Genomic DNA, 24,390 nt, shown 5'->3' with positions numbered 1-24,390 from the left:
TTCCTCCTTTTCACAGAGGATACTCAAGCCGGGTAATTTGACACCTCATTATATCCAATCTATTTTAAAATGGAATAAGGGTCATTTAGTGAGGGAGACGCCCTGGAGGTTAATGACATCATCTAACGGCCCCTTCCAACCCTATGATTTCTAAAGAACCCACAAGCTTCCGAGAGTAACCAATCTCAATAACAGGATAAAAGCTCCACGTGAAGAAGTCCTTAGAATCACAGCCCTCCTCTCCCTAGCCGTCCCGATCTTACACCAGGGTTGCAATCATTTACTAGGGTGTGTAAGCCCCGTTGAACTCAATAGGGTTTACTTCTGAGTGAGTCACAACAGCTGGGATCGTTGAGATTAGAAAAGAGCGAGTAAGGGGAGACATGATTGTTCAGTCGTGTCCGACTCTTCGTGACCCCATGGACCATAGCACGCCAGGCCTTCCTGTCCTGCGCTCTCTCCCGGAGCGTGCTCAAGTTCATGGAGACATGATAGAGGTGTACAAAATTATGTATGGCGTGGAGAAACATTTTTCTCCCTCCCTCATAATACTAGAAGAACCCAAAAGGGTCATCCCATGGAGCTGATCGATGGCCATCCCTACAAATCTCCCCCCCCCCCCCCAATTTGGAAAGCTTCAAAAAGGGATGGGTCAAATTTATGGAGCATCCGGCTCTGAAAGGCTACTAGGCTTGATGGCCATGCGCTAGCTCCAGTAGCAGAGGCAGTATGCCCCCCGGCGTACTCCTGTTGCTGGGGGCCATGGGCAGGAAGGAGGGCGCTGTCGCCCTCAGGTCCTGCTTGCGGGCTTCCCGCGGGCAGCCGGCTGGCCGCTGGGTAGCACAGTGCTGGACTGGACGGCCCCACGGTCTGACCCAGCAGAGCAGGGCTTCTGCTCTTAGCAGGCCTTGAAGGCGCACGGCTGCAGCGGGCAAGGAAGACGAGCGAGCGCCGGGCGCGTCGCCGGGCCTCGGCCGGCCCCTCTTTGTAGGCGGCTCCCGGGGGCGCGCGCATGCCCGGGGCAGCTCGGCGGCTCCTTGGCTGAGGCTCGTTCGCGGGAGCTGCTGCGGGTGGAAGGAGCGGCGTGGCCGATGGCGAGCGGCGGGGTACGTGCGCGCCGCGCTCCTCGGGGTGGCGGGAGGGCGCGCGAGACCAAGGAAGGTTTTGCTCGCGGGACGCGGAGAGGGAGGGAGACGCTTCCGCCCGCCCTCTCCCAGGCACCCCGATCCTGCGCGCCTTTACTCGGAAGTAAGCCTCCCCTGCGTTCACTGCGGGGAGGTGTCCGGTGTCACGGGCTTGAAAGCAGGGCGCCTCGTCTCCGCGGAGGGGCCTACGGTCGCTCCCGGATCCGCGCTCCGCTCTCGCGCCGGGGCATCCCCGCTTTGTGCGGTGCTGTGGCGGCGTCGCGGGGCTGAGCACTGCCCTTCAGTCGAAGCAGACTCCGGGGCTGAGCTGCCGCGCTGTTTCCATCCGCGCAAGACCGTTGCATGCCTGCTCAGGAGTAAGAGCCTTTTAGTTTTAGGATCGCGGCCTTTCAGGAGTGCTTCCCCACCCCCCCACCCCCAATTCTCTTGCAACCCAGAATCCAGCCTGGTGCCCTCTTGATGTGTTAGACTACAACTCTCATAATCCCCCAGCAGCCCGTATATGGGGGTTATAGTCCAACACGTCTGGAAGGCACCAGGTTGGGGAAGGCTGTTCGCTGAAGAAGCGTCCATGAAGAAGTTGACTTTGTATTTGCAAATTCTTTCTTGCTTCTCCCTCCGGGTCTCCCATGAGAAATGGGGGGAGGAAGAAGAGACGAGTCAAACACTGTTTTTAAGGCCCAGAAATAAACGTAGTATGAGAGTAGGGAAAAGTGGTCGCTTCTCCTGATTTCCTTGGACACGTCTCCAGCTGGCATTCTCTGCAGTTTATGCTTAATTTCTAATCCATATCAGTTCTTGTGGTCCACTTAATGGGCTTCCTCCCGGCCCCAGTTTGGGCTTAATCCTGGCAAACCAGTGGTAGTGCATACACTTCATGGTGTCTGTGCTGGTGGTTTGGGCCTGCGAAAGAGGCCAGCTTATATTTCCATTTTGCCACTAGCCATTTCAGTCCACGCCCAGAGAGAAGCAAAAGTTTGCACAGATTGAAAAGAAGAAAAGAAAGATTCACCCCCACCCCCACCCCCAAAGTAGTTTTGTGCTTTCGGTCTCTAGAGCAGGCATTGCATGTTGAACTGAAAAGCATCTTCGTATAATCTCCTGGCAACTGAACTTCCTTAATGCAGGTGACCTTTTTCAAAACTATAAACTTGCAGAGTGTGTATATATGCAGCACAGGATGACTGGAAAAGATGTGGAAGAGAAAACAGTTGTATGTCAGACTGCTCTCTGTAGACCTTTTGTGATGCACGTAATACTGGCACTCATGCCCATTTCACACAAATGGCAACCTAGTGGTTGCTTAAAAGGCAGGCCATATGGAAGCGGTGCTCTTTGGCAAGCTGTTAACACTCAGCAATTCCGCTGTAGTTTTATCCCTTGGATAGCAAGTTGGGTTCAGGTGAAGGTGAAGCAGGCTGGGAGGGGAGCAGCACAGCACATGATCTGCATTTATGAGCTCCCAGATTCTAGCACTGCCCTCTACATATAGGAAATGTTGGGTGTTCAGAACCAAGCATAGTTGGACTTGCATTAACTAGCCAATTCAGCAACCACAAAAGTTGCCGAAGTCACTTGCAGCATGTGATGCTTCATTTCATTAATAAAGCATTACTGAGAGCTAGTGTGGTATAGTGGTTAGAGTGCTGGACTGGGACTCAGCAGATCCGGGTTCTAGTGCCCACTTGACCGTGAAGCTCACTGGACGGCTTTGGGCCAGTCACTGACCCTCAGCCTAACTCACCTCACAGGGTTAGGTGTGGGGATAAAATGGAGGTGAGGAGGAGGGCCATGTAAGCTGCCTTGCGTTCCTTGCAAGAGGAAAAAAAGGCAGGATATAAATATAATGAATAACAATCCCCCCCACCCAGTGTTAGTTGCAGCCTATAGAAAGGGGGTGGGTGGCTTGAGGATGCTTCCAGATAGGTGCCTCATGGTGCTATCAATCAAAAGGCTTTATTATTCTTTATTTATATAGTGCCATCAATGCACATGGCACTGTGCACATGGCTTTATGCAGCTATCGTGTCTTTCCCTCCTTAAAAGATTTTCTGTGGAAGGAAAACTGCTGAAGGAAGCGGTTGGGAAAACACGGGAGGGTTACAAATGGAAGATGACGACATCTGGATCCTCCAATAAAATTCTGCATTTGAAGCAGGGCAGTTGCACAATAAAAGCCTTATTTTTGGAAGCACCCTTGAATATAGTATAAGATTGTAATTACTGCACAAATTATTAAGTAGAAATGCTACTATTGTTTTCACAAAAAGTCTTTTAAGAGAAAGAACATGTTTCAGTGTAGTCTTCAGCAGCAGTTTTAAAGTCCAATGTATCATGCAGTGTATCAATGTATCGCACTATTTGTGCTCATTTGCAGAGTACTGAGATAAGTATTGTTAGTGGGTGGTTTGTCTGCCTAGCTAAGTGATGTTCAGCCAGTTCTGGAGGGGGCTCCACTCCCCCTAAAGGATCAGATTTGTAGTTTAGGGGTGCGCATCAACCCAGAATTGTTATTAGAGGCACAGGTGGACTAGAATCATAGAACAGTAGGGTTGGAAGGGGCCTACAAGGCCATCGAGTCCAACCCCCTGCTCAGTGCAGGAATCCAAGGTGGTGTGGAACACCTTTTATTAGCTTAAGCTGATAAACTCACTCTGGCCTTATCTGGACAGAGATATAACCTAGCCACAGTTATCCATGCTCTGCAACCTCTCATTTGGGCTACTGCAAAGCATTATATATGGGTCTGCCTTTGAAAACAGGCTGGAAACTTCAGCTTGTCCAAAATAGGGCAGCAAGACTGGGACTGGTTGATATGAACATATTATGTCAGTGCTTTGTGATTTGCACTGGCCTTCAGTCCCTTTCCAGGCCTAATTCAAAGCGCTGGTATTATCTTTTAACAGCTTGGGGCCAGGTTACTGAGGGATTGTCTCCTCCCTTATATACCTGCCTGGACCCTAAAATTGTTTTCAGAGGCCCTCCTCTGGGTGCTCCCACCAAATGACGTGAGGCGAGTGGTTACTAAGGAGAGGGCCTTCTCAGTGGTGGCACTCTGGTTGTACAATGCACTCCCCAGAGAGGCTCACCTGGCACCTAAGTTGTTGTCTTTTCGGTGCCAGCCAGGTGAAGACCTTCTTATTCTCCGAGGCATTTTAGTTCTTCAGTTTTTCTGATTTTGCACTCTGTGACTGTATTTTTAAATCTTTACACTGCTGCTGGTTTTTACTTTGGTTTTATACTGTAGTTATACGTCTTAAAACATTTCAGTTTTAGATTTTAAAATGTCAGGCTGCATTTTAAGGTTTTAATTGTGAACCACCCAGAGAATGTTGGCTATTGGGCAGTATAGAAATGTAATAAATAAGTAAGATTTACGGAGAATAATCCTTTTTTTGTTTGTTTTTCCAGCCTTGGTCTCAGTAGCTTATATTTGTAGACCACCATATCCTGTCTCCTCTGGGGATGAAATAACTTGAAAACAGTCTTCAGCCAGCATATATTGTAGAACAAGGGTTTGCTTTGTTCTTAAGCTAGAATTGCCACATAATATAGCAGGTTCTAACTAGTACGTCCTATAGAAGCTGTGTTTTTTAAAGTGTATTCTCAAAAGCCTTTTATGCATAATACGTTAATCATTTACTCATACCTACTCCATATCTTCCCCTCAAACACATTTCTTTTGAAACATATCAGTGTAAAGCTGAGGGAGGAAAGTAAATATTTTACTGGGCGTCGGGTCATTTTCCAACCTGTGAGAGATGAACCAGTTAGCTGGTGACCCTTTCTGCAACTGCTTTTCCCCCCACATTGTTTTTACATTATAAAAGCATACGATGTGCATGTATGATCTCAAACTTTCTTGTATGTTTGTGTTCTCACAAAGGCAGCTGTGTCAGTATCTTGAATCCATGTGATGTGGCCATGGCACCAGTTCTTGTATTACTCCAATGCTTAATAAAAGGTTACCACTGAAGAACAAGAGAGTGCATTCCCTCCCTCTTTTCTCACACTCTTTTAAGTAATTGGCCAATTGGGACATTGCAGAGAACAGTTTGTCTTCCATTCAGTGACAATGGGGAGCATTGTTTTTCTGCCAATATTTTGCACAGAGGAACCTGACATGCTAATGAGATGCTATTAATTCTTCTACCTTTAGATTTTTACTGTCTCCAAGAAAAACAGTAAGAATAGACATAACCCATTGATGGTATTAATTTGTCTCATTATATTGATGTCTGTTATATTTGGAAGAGCGTGCCATTTTAATTTCCACATTTACAGCAAGCAGGGTTAGTTACACCCACTAATCACCTTTTGCAGTTTATAGAGTAATATTCTGTTGAGAGAATAAGCAGCCTGACAGTCCAGTCCTATACATATTTACTCAGAATTATGCCCCACTCTGCTCAGTGGGGGCTTACTCATAAGTAAACTTATACAGGATTGCAGCATAATTCAGTTTCACTAATTTAAACATAATGGGGAAAATCCATTTCGTGTCACGTTATTTGTCGTTCTTTTGATGCCCTCCCAGGAAAAAGCAGTTCTTTGGTTATCTGTCCATTATTTTCTGTGGTGAAGACAGATGCTAAGAATTCATTATCTCCTCTGCTGTCTCACTATCCACTTTTAGCAATCCTACCCAAAGCAATAGCTGTGCGTATTAGACTAAATTTGCAAGAGCAAGTTTGAAGCCAAATAAACCAAAAGGCAATTTGAACATATTATACCAGTGCTCTGTCGCCTTTACTGGCTCCTGGTCTATTTCTGGGCCCAGTTCAGTGCTGGTTTTGATGTTTTTAAGTCCCTTCATGGCTTGGAATCAGGATACCCAAAGGATCACCTCTCTGTATATGTATCCTGAGAACTTCTTCAGAGGCAGAGGCAGGAGATGGCTACTGGAGAGAGGGACTTTTCAGCGTGGCACCCCAGCTGTGGAACAACCACCCTTGAGAGGCTTGCCCTGTGCCTACTTTGCAGCACCAGATGGACCTTTTTATTTTCCCAGGCCTTTAAAAAAATCTGTTCTAGCCTTTTAAAACTTGGTGTCGCTTAGTACATTTGTTTGGTATACCTTTTATTCTCTGCTGTTCAAGTTTTTTTTTTTATGCTGCATCGTGTGATGGTTGTTGTGTGTTTAATCTGTTTTAATTCCATGTTGTGAGCCTGCTCAGAAAACCTTTTTGTTACGGGGCGGCCTATCAGTGATGTAAGTAAATAAGGGATTTTCATCCATCCCGCCAATGTCTGCGCAAGTTGTTTCCAGAGCTGTGTGACGATCTGTTAACCAGTGAAGGTCCATTTTGGGTTCTGACAGGCCTTCTCCAAGATTTCTACAGCGAGTAGCAGCAGTTGTGAGTGAGTGGACTTCAGCCTTTAATTTGTAACCTGGGATTGTGTCCAAGAATTAGTAGCTCTTGGTTTCACTGAACAAAACGTTTGTTACATGACCTTGGAACTCTTCCTTTCTTATTTAGGTTATCAAATGTAAGGCAGCTGTTGCCTGGGAGGCAGGCAAACCATTGTCCATTGAGGAGGTGGAAGTTGCACCACCAAAAGCTCACGAAGTTCGTATCAAGGTAATTCAACAATAGTTATATTGCTTATCTGTGTGTGTGTGTGTGTGACTTTTTCTTTAAAAAAAACCTACTTTGAGGGCCTGACACATTTTCTTACAAATTAAAAAAAACAAAATGTTCCTAAGGCTTTTTCTTCTAATTGAAGTGAGTGTATTGGGAGGGAGGGGGGATAGAATTGATTGCATTTATACTTGTTGGATGCCAAAGCTAGAAATTGTTAAGACCATTGTAAATATTTGCTCATGAGTACCTTATTGCTTTTAGCTGACAAACTTAAATCCAGTAGTAGTAATAATTTTGCCATTCTTCAAATAATGTTGTTTCAGTATCCATAAGTAGGCATGTAAAATTTCTGGAAATTTTGAGAACATGGGGGGTAAAAAATTTTTTCCGGTGGGGTGGAAAAATGGCTAATTTTGGAAAAATGGAAAAATAAGCAATACTTATTTTTTTAGCTCTCTTTAGATCACTTTGTTACTTTAAGACAGCCTTCCCCAACCTGGTGCCCTCCAGATATTTTGGAGCTCCCACCAGCCTCAGGCAGTATGGTCAATGGTCAGGAATGCTGGGCACTGTAGTCCAAAACATCCAGAGGACACCAGGTTGGGGAGGGCTGCTTTAGGAACATAAAGTAGCCTTTCTGTTCCTAAAGTTATTGTATGTATGACTTAGTTTGCTCATAAAATTATCATTATATTTTAAAACTTGTAAAAGTAAACTCAGTAAATTTGTAATTATTGTCTGAATAGAACAGAACTACATTAAATGACTGCTACAGCATCAGAAACACAGGACTCTATAGAACAAAACCCAAGCTGTCAAGAATGCACATTTGCTGTCAAGAATGCACAGTGGTGACTCTGCTCACATGCTGTGAAACTGAGCATGAACTTCTATCAGTAAAATATACTTTAGGTCAATAATTTTAATAAGGAATGAAAGAGCTAACAATGCTGGGAATCTTCCAGAGAGGTTTAAAAAAATATATTTCCCCTTGGCTTCATTATTTCCAGATCTTTTACATCTCTAGTCCTTCTATAAAAGTGTTCTTATTACATAGTTTTTAGGAATCATTAATGGGGGAGTAAAGGCTGGGTAACAATATATAAATACTTTGTCTTAAATTCTAAAATAAAATATTTCATAATCCAAAGCTGTTCAATTTTTCCCAGATTTTTGGAAAAAAAACTGAGGGAAAAGGTTTTTCCTAAATTCTTCTGGGTTTTTTTTCCCAGGCCTTCACATCTCTATCCATAATGGAGGCCTGTGTTCTTATCTTTATATTGCAGATGGGCCGTGGCCAAAAGATTTATTGTTGAATTTATATCCTGTCCTTTTCCAAGGAGCGCAGGGCTAGCGTATGAGGTTCTCCCTTCCACCCTACCATATTTTAAAAACAAGCTTGTGAGGAAAGTTAGGCTGAGAGATGGTGGCTGGTTCAAGGTCACTCAGTGAGCTTCATGGCTGAATGGGGATTTGAACCCAGGTCTTCCCAGGTTCTATTCCAATACTGTAACCACTGCACCTCATCAGGTCTCTAAAACACAGGCGGGCAGGAGGTAGATCTCCAGATGTTTTGGACTTCAACTTCAAAAAACCCCTGGTCATGAATGCTGGGAACTGAAGACCAAAACACCTGGAGATCTACTTTCTGCTTACCTGTGCTTTAAAAGACAGCAGCTTACCTAAGTCTAACTAGCAAATTTATGGCTGAGGTAAAATTTGAACTGGGGATTTTGTGGTGACTACGAGCGTGCACTGAGAAATCCACCAGCCCCCAAGTCCTAAAAATGTTATGCCTATTGAATTGGCTCCTGGATAATTCAAATTGTTTTTGTTTTTCATGACTTCATAGATTATTGCCACTGCTGTGTGTCACACTGATGCCTATACACTGAGTGGTGCTGATCCTGAAGGGAGTTTCCCTGTTATCCTGGGTCATGAAGGAGCAGGAGTGGTGGAAAGTGTTGGGGAAGGAGTGACTAAATTTAAACCAGGTAAGAAAATTCTATCTCTTGTCACAATTTCCATGTTGGTCTGTTAGAGCATACCATAATAACATTCGTCTTTAAGGTGCTGCGAAACTCTTGATTGATTGATTGATTGATTGATTGCATTTATACCCTGCCTTTTTTCCTCTTGCAAGGAACCCAAGGCTGCTTACATTATCTTCCTTCTCTCCGTTTTATCCTCACAGCAACAACCCTGTGAGGTGGGTTGGGCTGAGAGTCTGTGACTGGCCCAAAGTCACCCAGTGAGCTTCCATGGCCGAGTGGGGACCAGAACCCGGATCTTCCAGCTCCCAGTCCAACACTCTAGCCACTACACCACGCTGGCTCTCACTTTTCACTTTAACTCAGCAACCCACGAGCAGCTGATTCATGGGTTGCTGAGCATGATGTCTGAGCCTGGACTGCAGGCTTGTTTAGGGTCTAAACGATCCAGCAGTTAAGCCATGGCTTCTTGTTTGGTTAACTGCTGGATTTAGCCCCTCAACAAGCCAGCAGTACAGGTTTGGATGTTACACAGCAACCTACAAAGGAGCTGCTTGTGGGTGGCTGAGTAGAAGTGAAGGTGGTGGGCGCACTGCAGGCAGTGCGCCTGCACTCTCCTGCTCATGCACAGCAGCCCACGGGCTGTCGTTCCATGCAAACCAGATCATTAGGAAGGAGTATTGGGTGGGGAGGGGAGGTCTAGAGTCATCGGTATCTTTTGAAAATGTTGCATGGAGCTGCAGTTCTGAACAGCATTAAGTGTAAAACTTAGGTGCTTCCAGACAGAGGGTGCCTAGCACTACCAATCAAAGGCACTGGGCCACTATTCAGTCTTTTCCTTCCTTTTTTTGGTAAGTGGTCGGAAACACAGGAGGGCTACAAACTGAAAACAATGTTCTCTGGAACACACACACACACACACACACACACACACACACACGGTAAAAAAAAACACCCTGCTTCATGCAGGAAATCTAGAGCTAGAGAACATCCCCAACAGATGGCTGTCCAGCCCGTTTGAAGACCTCCAGAGAGGGAGACCTCCCCACCCCCTCTGGGCAATTGGTTCTGTTATTGAACTGCTCTTACCGTTAAGTCATTTCTCCTAATGGGCAGTGGAAGCCTCCTGTCACTTAAGCTCATTTAGACTAGCTCTGGGGTAGCACAGAACAGTCCCCCCCCCCTGCCCCAAGTCTCTGAGAATGGTTATTTCCATGTTGGCATTCTCAGATGATATCCCAGAAAACACTGGGTGGACCACTAGGCCTGGAGATGAGGAGCTGACAGGGGCTATATGCTTTAGCCATTCTCCATGAATGCTTTAAGGCCACCTGGGAAGAGACAGTTAGAAAGGAACAGGACCATAAAACCCTTTCAGATGTGTTTCTTGGATGCTTAATGCAATATTACAGGGTGGCAAAATTAAGCATTAATACTGTAGAGATATCAGGTAGCTTTACATGCAGTAATAATACTTACTACTTGATAGCTCAGTTTAATTCTTACAGCGGCCCTATAAGGTAGGCCAGTTTTATTATCTCTACCTTGCCAATGAGTAGGGAGTTGAGGCTGGGAGAACAGTGATTGGCCTAATGCTACCTAGTGATGTGATGTCTGAGGTAAGACTGCATTGATAACTTCTGCCCACAATTCACACGTTGAGTTACTATACTACATGTGCATTTAACCCCAAGAAGATAGACTGCTTAATTTATTGTACCCACCCCCTTCACTGGAACTGAGTGGCATTACATGCTCATTGGAAATTGAGTACTGACACATGCTTTGTCCAGTAGGAAGAAAATGCCAATATGGTCAGATTATCCCAGGGGAATGGTTACAAACATGACATTTGAATCCACCCTGTGACAGGAATCGTACTTGCACTGTTCTTGTGATGTCTTGTCCTGCAAGGGTTCCATGGAATAGGCTCACATATAATCAGAGACTCCCATATAGCAGACCAAGAGTGTTATTCTTTAATCCAAATACAATGCAATCGCCAGCATACCCTCTGTGCTAGGAACAGACTAACCCAAAATGCTAGGTTAGTTAAATACCCTACAACTGTTCTGGGAAGCAGTCCATCTTAAAGAGAGATTACACCACAGTTCTGTAGTGTAAGCTCTCTGTGGGACAACCCCCGCCCCCCAAACAAAACAAAGGTGAGGCACTGAAAAACATGTGTATTGGTAACTTGTCTGCTCTTCAATGGCCTATATGAGGTAGTGGTAGGACATGGAGTTAGTGTGAATCCTACTCATGGGAAGGAGCTGTACGTTTGCTCCAGGGTGTCGTAATATCATACCCATATATGAGTGGAACTTGCGGAGGTCATAAATACATCTTCTCCAAACCTGGGTAGCCAATTAGGAAACATGTTTAATAATTGGGCAATAGAGAGAATTTTAGCAGAGGCAGCTTTTCATAACCCTGCAGTGTAGTGATTCGGAAAGCTGCACTTTCTAAACCCCCTCTTCTAAAGATGCAGGAACACCCATGTTCATAGTATTTCCATCCCTGCACTAGGCATTATCTTACTCTGCTTAGAATTTGTAACTGTCTTGAAAAATTCGGGAGCACAAAACCTTCCAGTTCATACATTCCTTTTGTTAGCATTTCATGCTGTTATGTAACATCTAGTTTAATACAGAGAGCTTCAGCTATTGGGCAGAATAGAAATGAAATGAAAGAATGAATGAATGAATGAATGAATAAATAAATAAATAAATAAATACACTGTGCTTCTGCTCAGTAAGTTTGTAAAATAAAACAAAGCTGTTTGTGTTTTACAGGAGACACAGTTATCCCTCTGTATATTCCTCAGTGTGGTGAATGCAAGTTTTGTTTAAACCCTAAAACTAATCTCTGCCAGAAAATAAGGTTGGTGCTCTTCCCTTGGGGGGTGTTCTGTGTTTTGTTCTTGCTTTTACATAAAGTCAAGGGCTCTCCATACATACAATGCCTCAGAGCATTCCTACATGAGGCATTTATTGTGCACTTGTTATTCCTTACTCATGGCTGTTTATGGGTTCTTTAGACAATGTTGTGATCCTCCAGGTTCACTTCGCTTCTGTTTTATCAGAGCACTCTCCCAGTTTGTTTGTTTGTTTTAGAACAGGGTAAATGGGTATTATTTCTTGTAGCATTGTTTCTACTTGTGTATTTGCGCTATTCCACTATAGCACAGTGCAACCTAGAGGGTATGTAGCAGAAAAACAGGAAAGGAAAAGCTCTTTGTGTAAAGCTCGAATCTCAATTCTGTGACCAAACCGAAAGTAGATGCAGTGATTAACAGCCTTATGTAGAAATGCTCTTAGCATCAGCGGGCCACAAATGCAGTAATCAAATAGCCAGCAGTGCAGGCTAATCTCTTCTTGGTGATCACCTATTCCTTGATTGCCCATCACACAGTGTGAGAGCCCTCTCTGTCCTTGAGCTCTTGTTGCATTGCAGAGAGCTCTGAGCAGCCTTGGCCAAGCTGGTGTCCTCCAGAGGTGTTGGACTGCCGTTCCCATGCTGGCTGGGGCTAATAGGGGCTGTAGTCCAGCACATCTGGAGGACACCAGGTTGGGGAAGGCTACTGTTCTGTATTGCTAAACAAGCCAACTTCAGACCATGGGTTATAAATCTGGCTTATCTTAACAAACTTAGGGCACAATCCGATCCGTGACTAGACAGAAAAAAGTCCTACAACTCTCAGCATGCCGCAGCCATGCATAGGATTGAACCCTTAGAGTTTATTTTAAACCATGATTCGTGGTATGTAACGACAAACCAGGAATTGTGTACAGTGAAAGTGAACCATAGTTTATTTCTCCTTCCTGCCACGTGGAAGTGAGCAGCACTTCAGCTGAGGCTTTGCACATCATGCTAAATTGTGTTTAGTGTTACATGTGAACCAGCCCATTGTAACCTATCCTACCTCCTTTAAATTCATAGTTTGGTTTATTTGCATGCAGAATGCCGGGTGGGTACGAATTGTTTAAAAAAGAGAAATTAGACAGTGTTTTGCTGTATTGTTTGTTCTTGTGTGGTGTGTGTGTTTTGTAAGTGGGTGCTTTTGAAAATGCCATTCCCCGCCTGCAGCCATCATAGTAAATCAAAGTTCTCTACTCAAGACCACATTCCAGACTTGCAGAACATATGTGTGCCCTGCCTATAATGGGCAGCGTGTACAGCTTATACCAGTTAAGTGTGATAAACAGTGCTAAGCACAACGATGCCTTGTGGGCCTTATGCCATGCATGTTTTTTTAAACACCCTTGGCTTTCTCCTTTCTGACACATTTAGCATAAGCGCACTACCTCAGTGAATCTATGGGTGCTTCCAGACGCGGCTTTTATTGTGCAATCACTCTGCCTCATTCATGGGTCCAGACATTGTCTTCTGTTTGAAACCCTCCCATCTTTTCCCACTGTTTCTTCCATCCTTTTTTCTTACTAGAAAAAATCCATGAAGGAGGAAAATCTGTACAATATCTTTTGGTTGGTACACTGGGAGCCATCTGTCTGGAAGCATCCCATAATGTCACACAAATTTTATATAGCTACATATAACTTCATGTAGTGTCTAAGACCCTTTCTGAACTAGGCTTTTATTGTGCGCTTGTGATTGCTCGCTCACTGTAGTTTGCGAGTCCTTTTACATGACGTCATCCTCCTCCAGGGCCTCTCCCCCACTTTGCAACCATTATTGTGTTTTTTTCTCCTAATAAGGAGAAAGTGCGGTATTTTTTCTGAATGGCCTCTGTAATGCTCTACAAATCTCTTGTAATTGTGCAATTCTGGTATACCACAGCGCCACCTGGTGGTTGTATAATGGAACATATAGAAAGGCAGAGAAAAAAAAACCCTAGGGAAAAAAATATAAAGGAGCTGATCTTAATCCAGGAAAGAATCCAAAAGCAGAAGCTTTGGTAAAAGTGCGGGTTAAAAGCTTCATGTAGAAAAGCCCTAAGTCACATGATTGTTTTTTGTTGGATTCTGAAGAGTCACCCAAGGAAAAGGATTGATGCCTGATGGGACCAGTAGGTTCATGTGCAAAGGAAAGAAAGTTCTCCACTTCATGGGGACAAGCACCTTCTCAGAATACACAGTGGTGGCAGACATTTCTTTGGCTAAAATAAATGCTTCGGCTCCCTTGGACAAAGTCTGTCTGCTAGGTTGTGGAATTTCTACAGGCTATGGAGCTGCCGTGAACACCGCAAAGGTAGGATGCCTGACTTCTTACTGATTGTTCTTCCTCTCAAGGGAGTTTCAGCCCAAACTGTAACTACTGGAATGGGGCTATATGGAAAAGAACACAAGAGCCCTGCTGGACCAGGCCAAGCGCCTATACTCCAGCATTCTGTTCCTTCAGTAGCCAACCAAATGCCTATGAGAAGCCCATAAAGAGGACATGAGTGCAACAGCACGTTCTTGCTCATGTTGTTGTTGTTGTTACATTCCAGACCCACCCTTTTTCCTCTTGCAAGGAACCCAAGGCAGCTTACATGGTCCCCCTCCTCTCCATTTTATCCTCACAGCAGCTCTGTGAGGTAGGTTAGGATGAGGGTCAGTGACTGGCCCAGAGTCACCCAGTGAGCTTTATGGCCGAGTGAGAACTAGAACCTGGATCTCCAAGTCCCAGTCCAATGCTCTGAGCACATGCTCCCAGCATCTGGCATAGAGAGGCACACTGTCCCTGATACTGGAGGTAATGTGTAGCCAGCATGAGTAGTAGCCATTGATAGCCTTATCCTCTGTGACTTTGTCTAACCCCCTTTTAAAGCCATCCAAATGGGTGGCCGTCACTACATCTTGTAATAGCGAATTCCATAGTTTGACTATGTGCACTGAAGAAGTATATCCTGAATCTCCCACCATTCTGCTTTGTGGGTTGACCCCCCATGAGAGAGGGAGAAAAAAGTCTCCCTCTGCACTTTCTCCACAACATGAATGATTTTGTACACCTCTACCATGTCTCCCCTCACTTGCTTTTTTTTCCAGGCTAAACAATCCCAGCTGTTTTAACCTCTCCTCATAGGGGAGTGGCTCCAGCCCCTTGATCATTTTAGTTGCCCTTTTCTGCACTTTTTCCGTGTGTTTGTTTCCTTGTACTGTAATAGCCAAACTCTGCACTAACACACAGTTGTGCATTTCTTTCCCACAATCGCGTTTTAACTGGAAATGCAGACTTGAAGGATACTAAGGAGAGCGGAAGAGTGCGTGCTCATGCTTAACCTTCCCCATTTCTACTGTTTTATCGGCTGCAGCTCTCTTCTCCCTGCACTGCCAGTTCCTTCCCCACCCAGGAGAATTCCCCGCTTTGCTCAGAGAGAGGCAGCTTGGTGAGGGTGCCCTCGAATGAACAGGAAGGGAAAGAGCTGTAGCCCGCTGCTCTCGACTGCAACCTCTTAAGGCTGCTTAAGTATGAACAGCTGGCTGGCAGTGGGGAGGTAATATGCCACTGCATGCAACGTATAGTTTGGCCTTATGTCTCATCTGGAATTAAGGTCAAGATCCCCCTGCACATGTTCCACACTCCTGTTCTGAAAGCGAAAAGTACAGCTTGTTTAAACAGGAATGGGATGTGTCTTTGACACTCCTTGCTGTGCAGATAATTTGTTCTGTGCTGGGGTGAGGAAACTTGGGCTCGGGGTCCCACTCTGGCCCTCTTGGGGTCCCACTTTGGCCCGTCAGGTTTCCCCAGATATCCACGTCCCTTTCCCCCAAGCACCAATTATTTGGTGGTTTCCCACCTTCGTGCAGTTTTTTCCCCATTCTAAAAGGCTGACGTGCCTCTCCTAAGGCTTTTAGTTAGTGGCAGTAAGAGGTTTAAGCGAAAACATCCTGGGTTTTTTTGTAATTTTGCCCCGCCCTGTTTCCTTCAGCCCCACCCACCCCTAATTGCTTCCCTGAAATTCAGCCTTCTGGCTGAAAGGTCTTCCCCACCCCCTGTTCTGTGTACACCTACCTCAGGCTAAGAGGCAGGACAGGCTCTCATGCTTAGCCTTTTCTCAGAGACCTGGGGCAGAAAGCCCTTTTGGCCCTCTTACACCAGTGTTTCACCCACTGCTGCTTGTTGCATTTGCTTGTGAATTAGGAAGAGAAGCAGGGGACAGGGACGTGACAGGGGAAAAGCCAGCAGTGAGCTCTTTTCGGTTTGTGTTACTAATTTAAAGAATGATGCCCATTAATTCTAGGAACAGGCAAACTCAGCAAGCCTGTTGCAAGAGCCCTATTTTTTAAAGCAGGGATATGGGAACATGTGGCCCTCCAGATGTTGTCAGACTGCAGCTCCTATCAGCCCAAGCCAACATAGGCAATGATGAGGGATGATGGAAGTTGCAGTCCAATATCATCTGAAAGGCCACACATTCCCCACCCCTGTATTAAAGCAATCTGTGCTGTTAACGTTTCAGTTTAAGAGTCGTCTTCTGTTCTGTGGCTTTCTTTCCCGAGTCTTTTGACTGAATTGCCATCCTCTCTTTCAGGTGGAGCCTGGCTCTACCTGTGCCATCTTTGGCTTAGGCGGCGTTGGGCTAGCAGTAATCATGGGCTGCAAGGTGGCCGGTGCATCCCGGATCATTGGGGTTGACCTCAACAAAGGCAAATTTGCAAAAGCGAAGGAATTTGGGGCCACAGAATGCATCAGCCCTGAGGACTTCAAGAATCCTATTCAGGAGGCCCTGGTTGAGTTGACAGATGGAGGAGTAGATTACTCATTTGAGTGCATCGGTAACGTAGGTGTCATGGTAAGCATGTTTTGTGCGTAGGTTGAGCACAGTCTGTGAGCCTATTTTATGGAATTGTTCATATGAGATAGCAGTGGATGAATCAGAGGTCTCACCAACTCCTTGCAAGATTTATTTGGGGTGGGGAGGTGAGGCAAGGCTAGCTTTGACGCATCCATCTTGGATAAAAGATAAACAATAGCAGGGTTGCATTACACTTCCATCCGCTGTAGATGATAAAGAAATATGGCAGCCTGTAAACGAGGCCTAGTTCACACATACAAGTGTAAGAGGGGCTGCTGCCTGAAACGCAACCACATGGAGGCTGATCCAGAAGATGAGCCTTTTTCATGGGAAGTAACTGGCCACGCGTGTACATCTGGTGGGTTTCAAAGTGTGGGGTGGCAGGGAGGGGTGGGATGATAGTCAGAAGTGATTATTGATCATCAGTGGCCTGCATCATCAGAATTGCATGGCAGATGACCACTTCGCTCAGTCAGGCCAAGATCCACCTGTTCCAGCATTGTGTCCAGCAATGGTCAATGGGATGTTTCTGGGCTGCTCAGTCAGTGGGATGGCCATCTTTAGTTTGGCACTTAACAGCCTCTGCACGTGAAGGATACATGTAGCTGTCTTGACTAATACCTGTAGCCATCTATGAACTTGTGTTTCTAAATAGTTGCAACAGGTAATCTCTCAAACATGAACATCCCTCTTTCATCCACAGAGCATCATTCTTATTAACCTTACTGTTTACTGGAATGTTACATAGGAAGCTGCCTTTTTCAAATCTGGCAGTCCATCTAGCTCAGAGGCTGTGGTTCTTTCACATCACCCGCTACATGACCCTTCTAATTGGAGATGCCAGATATTGAACTAGGGATCTACTGCATATAAAGCAGTCTTCCACAAACTGGTGCTCCCCTCTAGACATTTCGGACTTCAGCTTTCATCAGCTGCATCCTGCATAGCCAATGGTCAAGAGTGCTGGGAGTTATAATCTAAAACATCTGGAGGGCACCGGGTTGGGGAAGGCTGAGGCAGTGCTTGTGCTCTGCCACTGAGCTATGGCCCCTCCCATTTCTCTTGCTTGCGTCACTTGCTCCTCTTTTTTCCCCTTTCCTCCTCCATATCCTACAGAGAGCAGCCTTGGAAGCGTGTCACAAAGGCTGGGGCGTGAGTGTGATAGTTGGGGTTGCTGCTGCTGGCCAGGAAATTGCCACCCGTCCATTCCAGCTGGTCACTGGACGAACATGGAAAGGGACTGCCTTTGGAGGTATAATTCTGCTGGGACGCGGATGCAGGTGTCTTAAATGGGCCAGTCGGGAGTTGTTCTCGTGTTCTTGTTTGTGTATGGAAACTTATGACTGTTTAAAACAAACAATCCCATGGCACCTTAAAAGGCTGAGTAACTTGTGGCATAAGCCATCTATGGAATATAGCCCACTGTCAGATACATCAGGATGTAAGGAGTAAAATTTGCAAAGGACATGTGGTGTTTCAGTCTCTCCCCATGCAAAGTAGGTTATCCTGTCACTAAAGAAGCCTTGATCATTACCCCTGCAAACATTTTTCATTAGAAAACCTCTAGAGAAGGAAATTCTACAACTTTTCCTAATCAAACATATTCATAAATATCTCCTGGATTATTTATCTTCCTAGGTAAAAGCTACAGTCGTTACCATAAGTCATCCCTAATAGAATATAACTCTTGTTCTAATTCATCAGTATGACTTCAAAGGAGAAGAACGTGGTCTGTTTCCCTTGTCTGGTGCAGTTGACTACCTGTACATTGAGGAAGGAAGGCTGCACTGTGGGCAAAGAATCCCAAGGCTGTAGCATAATATAAATATCGGGTACATGTGCATAAATATGTAGAATGCAAAGGACAGCCATATTTTGTTTGTTCTTCATTTTCACAGCAGACCTAAGTAGTAAAACTCGATTCTCTTTCTTCAGCTTAGAGCTGGGGTGGGGAACCTGCAGCCCTCCAACTCTTATTGGATTCTAAATCACATCAGCCCCAGCTAGTATGGCCAGTGGTCACAGATGGCAGTTGCAGTCCCAACAACATCTGCAGGGCCTCTGGTTCCCCACCCCTTCCTTAGAAGGAGGAGAGGCTGCAACGGTCCTTAAGAATGCCAGAAAAAGGGCCAGCTTTCATTGAGTTATCTTTCAGGCTTGCAGTGGTAGATAAATTCCTCTGGGGTTTTTGAGGCATAGGCATGAGTGCATTATTGTTGGATGCTGCTCTACAGCTGCCTGATTATTATTATTCCACCTTGCTGGTATGCTACACTCAATAGAAAATGACAATTTTGCTTCCTGTCAGGGTGGAAAAGTGTGGAGAGCGTACCGAAGCTGGTAGATGAATACATGTCCAAAAAGATAAAGGTGGACGAATTTGTGACTCACACCCTACCTTTTGAGAAACTTAACGAGGCTTTTGAACTCATGCATGCTGGAAAAAGGTAGGTGTTTCTGCTGCTTCTCAATATACTTAGAGCAATTCTATACATGTCTACTCAGAGGTAAGCCCCATTGAATTCAGTAGGCCTTGTTTGTTTATTACAGTTGTATACTGCCCAATAGCTGAAGGTCTTACTTTCAGTTATGTAGGTATGGGATTGCAGTTAGGCAACGCCCTCTTACGGGAGTAGGGTAGCAAAGGGATAATCCATTGCAGAGAAATCGGCAGGGCCCGGTAGGGCAAAAATGGGAAGGCCCAGTTTTTTACTCCTTTGTTTTTGTCATCCCTTGCTGCTTTGTACTTTGTTTCCCCTCCCATTGATTGGGAGAGAAAACTGATACATCAGCTCAAGTTCTGCTGTACGTTTCTGGGGGTGGGGTCCAGCAAAGGAGAGGACCTTGGACCCAGAGCGGCCAAAGCCTCCCCTGATACACCCCCATAATGTCCCCTTTTTACTCTTCCCACAGAGAGGGAGATTCACTGTATCGATGGCCCCTGGGATTCTGCCACAGGATTACAACCTTAGGGAGCAATCCTATGCCCCCCAGAGAGCATTGGGGAGGGCCAGGGTGTAGTTCGGTTTCCTGGTCTGGAGGTCAGAGGCCTCCCCCTCGTAGCCAGCACGGAGACAACTGCACCGGTACCTCTCTGTGCTTGGAAAAGGGAGCATGGAGACAGGGAAAAGGGGATGTTCCCAGCAGTGGGGAGCAGAGACTGGGGTGGCTGCGGTACAACTAGCTCTATGGCTGCTCTGGCCTCTTTTCCTTTCCCTCCGAGGTGCTGCTGCTAGACAGACATAATTGCCTGTCTAGCAGAAATGCAGGGCAGCTGGAGCACGGAGGCGAAGATTGCCTCCATTCTTCTCCCGCCCTGCACTGGATACTCAGCAGCCTCCGACTTCAGACTGCGCCCTTAATCTTCTATTGTGGGGTGGGAGGGATGTATTGTGAAAACAAATATTGGCAAGGGGTTCTTTTTTTCCCCTTAAAAGCCATCCTACCCTTCCACAAAGGAATTCAAGTCTGCATATATGACATTCTCTCTTATCTTCGCAACCATCCTTTGAGTTACATTAGACTGGCCCCCAGTGACTCCACAGTCATCAGGAGTGAGTGGGGATTTGAACAGAGGTTTCCCTACTCTAAGCTTAACACCTTAACTCTTGTGTCATACTGGTTTTCTTAAATAAGATCAATTATGTTTTGATCTTATTTAAGTACAAATTTAAATTCACGATCTGAGCTTTTTCTTTCCATTTTGCAGCATCCGAAGCGTCCTAAAGCTTTAAGACAACTGAACGAGGAACTCTTGTCATTGTAGCGATACGATGCTGCGTAATTTCTCAACATACGTTTTGTAGGAGAGCAGAGTCTTCGAAAAGTCGTAGTTGGAATCAAGTCGGAAAGAGCACCTTCTGTGGCAATGTAGAATTTAAAAGTGCTGATCCCACTCTGTAACAGCACATACCAGCTGCTGATTTTAGAAGGACCCAGTCTCTGTATTTCCCATCTTAGAGATATTCAGCACTTAGTGGTATACTAACTGTAGACTGAACTTACTTAAAATCAATAGCTCCTTTTTCTTCTAAAATATCTGCAAGAAAAAACCCACAAGCTGTCTAGCAGAGAATAATGATTAAAGCCTTTGTTGTATGTAGGTGCACAGCTGTGTTTTGTCCCCTTCAGTGTATTCATGTGAAGTACATATGTGCTGGGCTGAGGGGGGTATTTCATACCTGGATCCAATCAATATAGTGGAAGACATAAAGAATAAAAGGAAAGGCTGCACCCTTGCTGCAGCCCAGGGAACCAAGTCAAACTTCATAACATTTTAGATGGCAAGATTACGTTCTGCCCAGTTTGCAAGAGCTACTATTTACTGCTCTGTATTGAGCAACTGAGGGCCAAACTAAACTTGACACAATTCATGTACTTAACTGTATCAACTCCTTTTTCTTTTTAAGGAGAGGTATGGAGGCCTGAATAAGCAGCATGACCCTGAAGGGCATTAGCGGGGACTTGATCTATTTATTTTCCCCCTTCTACCTTTCAGTCAAAATGTTGTCCCCTGTTGCAGTCTTGATCTGGATTAGGCTCCTTGCACCTGCTATTTACTTAAAAAAAAATTCATGCAGTTACGGTGTCATGTCCAACTCGATGAAGAGTGGCTACGGATCCAATTGCGGTGGGGGGCTGATGGTTCAGACTTCAGATCTGGTTTAAGGAAAGCTGTTAATATGTGCATAAAGTATTGCTACTGGAGACCTTCAGTTGTACAAGGAGAAAATCACTGCCCTTCAAGTGAAAATTGATAAGGCAAGGAGAAACAAGAGGACATGGCCTTTGATTGTGGCTGCTCCAATGTCTTAATTGTGAACAAATGCAACAGGTGTAAGTGAACTCTTTTGCTAACAAAACTGAGTGTGGTGACTCCCAAAAAGAAACTGCCACGAGTCCATCAAATTCTTTCTGCATCTAGATAGGCTTCTTGCAGTTCTTGTCCTCAGTTCATGTTTGTAGTTTTTTTTTAAAAAATCCTCTCATCAGAGGAGTCTAGAATCAGCTAACAACAAGGTTGGTTCCTTTGTTCTGTGGTTTCCAGTGTCCAAAAACAGCTTGAGGCCTTTGCCTCCCCCCCACCCTACAAAGACTGTACAAGGGCACAATCCTGTGGCTGCTAGACAGCGGCTAGATAGCCATAGGACTGGTTGGTTTCTGGGAACCAACCTTGGTGAGCCACGTCCCCACCCCCGCCGCCTTGTAAGCAGCACGGATCACCCCCATGCTACATGCTCGTAAGAGCAGTGTGAAGCGGGGCCAAAAGGGCGTTCTCGGGAGTGGGGCGGGGAGTGCTGGTAGCATACTTCCTATGTGTTGTCCGGCCTCCCTGCCCTGATGTCAAACAGCTAGACAGCTGAAATCGGCCGTCTAGCCGAGAATGCAGGGCAGCTAGAGTACGGAGGAGATGATCCCCTCTGTGTTCCTCCTGCTGTGCACTGGATAGGCAGCTGCCTATCCCCATAGGATTGCTCCCTTGAGGGATGAAGGCAGGCAAATGTAACAGGCTCTCCAAAACGTAACTTCCTCAAGCTTCATAGCAAACCAGACCTGCCATAGGAGATGTGCGTGAACCTCTCAGTGCTTTTTTCAAAGATTAAAAACAGGTGTGTGTTGGATAGGGGCCACAGTGCTAAGCAGGGGGAGGGGCTGGAGGAGCCAGTGACTGTTCATGCTGCCTGTGGGGAAAGGGGGTGCAACATAAATTAACTCTATTTTCCTGATGGGGTTAATACCCAGTATTTCTGATTTCAGTACAATAGTCTCTGCTGGCTGCTTTTAAGCACTGGAAGAGATTGAGCTGTAGCTTTCCTGAATTTCACTCTGTTCAGCCCTATGAAATGGGTTAACCCCTCCACCCAGGGCAATACAACTAGTTCGCAATACATGGGGGCAACCTTCTGTATGGATCTGCATTCACTTTATTCTATGTAATGATTCTAGGTTGGGCTTACATACATGGGAACATCCCCCAGAAAACTACCCCTTGGTTTCATGAGTTGTGACCTTTCTCTTGCTTTGCACCCCAGTCTGGGCCTGGAAGCTCCACTATGAGGAAAAACTGCAAGCACTTCCTCTTTATTTTTAAAAAAGGATCCAATCCACATGCAGAATGCTCCTTTGCTGAAATGAATGAGATTAGCCCAACCCACAAACTAGGTTTGTCTTTCTCCGGGAAGAGTTCTCTATTCAGAGGTAGAGCTGGGCAATTAGAAGTGAGCTCCCTTTTTGCCTAGAGAGCACCTAGCTATGGTTGTGTCCCATGGGAGATTGATTTCTTTTGTCTTAAAGAGCACTATACTTTAATGGAATGCACAAAGAAATGTTTTGGTCAAATGTCATGGTGTATTGGAAGAAGTCTCCCTTAATTTCTTACATACTGCCCTTTTTTAAATATATACTTTTCGTACCACCTAAAGCTGACTCCCTTAAATAAAACACTGTTTTAGTGTTTAGGTTATAACCCTGTCTCTTGGCTCTTCTACCCTGAGTCCACCCCTTAGCTAATCCACCAAGAACCCAACTAGATGTGGTTATTTTACGCTTTTAGAAAGCAGGTGATTTTTTAAAAAGTAAACAGCAGCTACAGATGGGTGCAGGAGCCTTTAACCCAGAGGATGAACCTCTTTCAACCCAAGGGGCTAATTCAATTTCAGAGAAGCTCTAGACTGCCAAATTCCGGTGGTGGGTGAAGCCAAAATACCAAAGCTGCCAGTAACTACACCTTAGGAAAGGCATTTCAACCTTTTAGGACAGGGGAAAAACATACAAAAGCCAGAAAATCACCAAGTGGTCATGGAAAGGTAGCAGGGCTATCTGGGTAACCCCAGAGGGCTTTAACCTTTTCCAGCCACAGCACTGCCAGTCTAGATCAGGGGCCGCTGCTCTTATATGCATCAGGAGGGAAGTTGGGAAATCTGTCCCATGAGCCAGGACAGCTAGACTGGTGAGGACGAGGGAGAGGGCCTTCTCTGTGGCGGCCCCCACTCTGTGGAACTCCCTGTCTAGGGAACTCCGCCATGCCCCCTTTTTAATGAGCTTCCGCCACACATTAAAAAAGTTCAGGCAGGCATTTGGGGTGGATTAAGGTATTTTTAGAAATACGATGTTTTTAATGTAGATTTTTATTGTTTTAAACTGTTTCTATTATTGTACATCGCCCTGAGTGGCTGGGTGACCAGCCAGATGTGCGATTAATAAATTTAATACATAAATAAATAAGTTCCCACGTGCATCAACAGCAATGAATTGAAGGGGATTCGCCCTTGTCACCAATTGATTTGCTCTTCCCTTTCCCCTGTTAGACTGTTCCAGTTTATTAAAAGATGGTGCCTTCCCCCACCCCCTAGAATGTTTTCTTTTAACGCCTTACCCTTTTCAAAACTGATTGCAGTTCATGGGGGAGAGGAGTCCGCAAATGTCACCATTTGTCTTTCCTTGACTGATTGTTAATAACTTAAATAGTTTTTCTACCATTAAGGAAAAACACTGTACTATAAATGTCTGAATACACTAATTGATTGAAAATGTGCACATCCAGATGTTATGGAACAGCTGCCCCAGGATTATGGGAGCTGTAGTCCATAATCATTTGAAGGGTTACAGGTTCCCCACCCTTGCTTGCCCTATAGTTTAACAGCCACAAGTGAAACTGAAAAGCATTTCAAAAAAACATCTCTGCCATCGCTAGCCTTGGGCTGATTTGCTAACTCTTAACCTTGGTATTCTGCACCTGTGAAATGGGAGTATTAATTGGTTGCCTTTGTGCAACTCTATCAGCCATTTTGAGAGTTTTGTGTTAGAATCCCTGGTCTGTAGTCACTCAGATGTAGATTTCCATTTGTACATACAGTGATTGACTCCACTGCCACCACCCCATTTGCATCTGGCTCTAGTAAAACAAACTAGATTCCACAAGCCCAAAG

At 45.2% G+C, this 24,390-nt stretch overlaps 1 protein-coding gene across 1 annotated transcript; it reads left to right on the top strand.

Moving 5' to 3' along the window:
• The first annotated feature begins 1,018 nt into the window (after positions 1–1,018).
• Positions 1,019–23,697, top strand: LOC146343737 (alcohol dehydrogenase class-3). Its single transcript, XM_084855695.1, has 9 exons — positions 1,019–1,106; positions 6,626–6,727; positions 8,583–8,724; positions 11,517–11,604; positions 13,713–13,932; positions 16,199–16,459; positions 17,579–17,714; positions 18,771–18,909; positions 20,172–23,697. Exons 1-9 carry the CDS (start codon positions 1,092–1,094, stop codon positions 20,194–20,196), a joined length of 1,128 nt encoding a protein of 375 aa, XP_084711821.1. The 5' UTR covers positions 1,019–1,091; the 3' UTR covers positions 20,197–23,697.
• Positions 23,698–24,390: the final 693 nt, after the last annotated feature.

This window comes from Heloderma suspectum, chromosome 5 (genome assembly GCF_057233095.1).
Source record: "Heloderma suspectum isolate Gila_16-S chromosome 5, 16-S_ref, whole genome shotgun sequence".
In the NCBI taxonomy this organism is placed as follows: domain Eukaryota; kingdom Metazoa; phylum Chordata; class Lepidosauria; order Squamata; family Helodermatidae; genus Heloderma; species Heloderma suspectum.
Note: the sequence above shows the minus strand (reverse complement) of the source record. Positions and strands in the feature narration are given on the sequence as shown.

Bases quoted from the DNA above. Each gene is read 5' to 3' on its own strand.
- LOC146343737 (XM_084855695.1), top strand. The intron at 11,605-13,712 runs GTTGGTGCTCTT...TGGATTCTGAAG, and splicing joins AATCTCTGCCAGAAAATAAG to AGTCACCCAAGGAAAAGGAT. The intron at 16,460-17,578 runs GTAAGCATGTTT...CATATCCTACAG, and splicing joins TCGGTAACGTAGGTGTCATG to AGAGCAGCCTTGGAAGCGTG.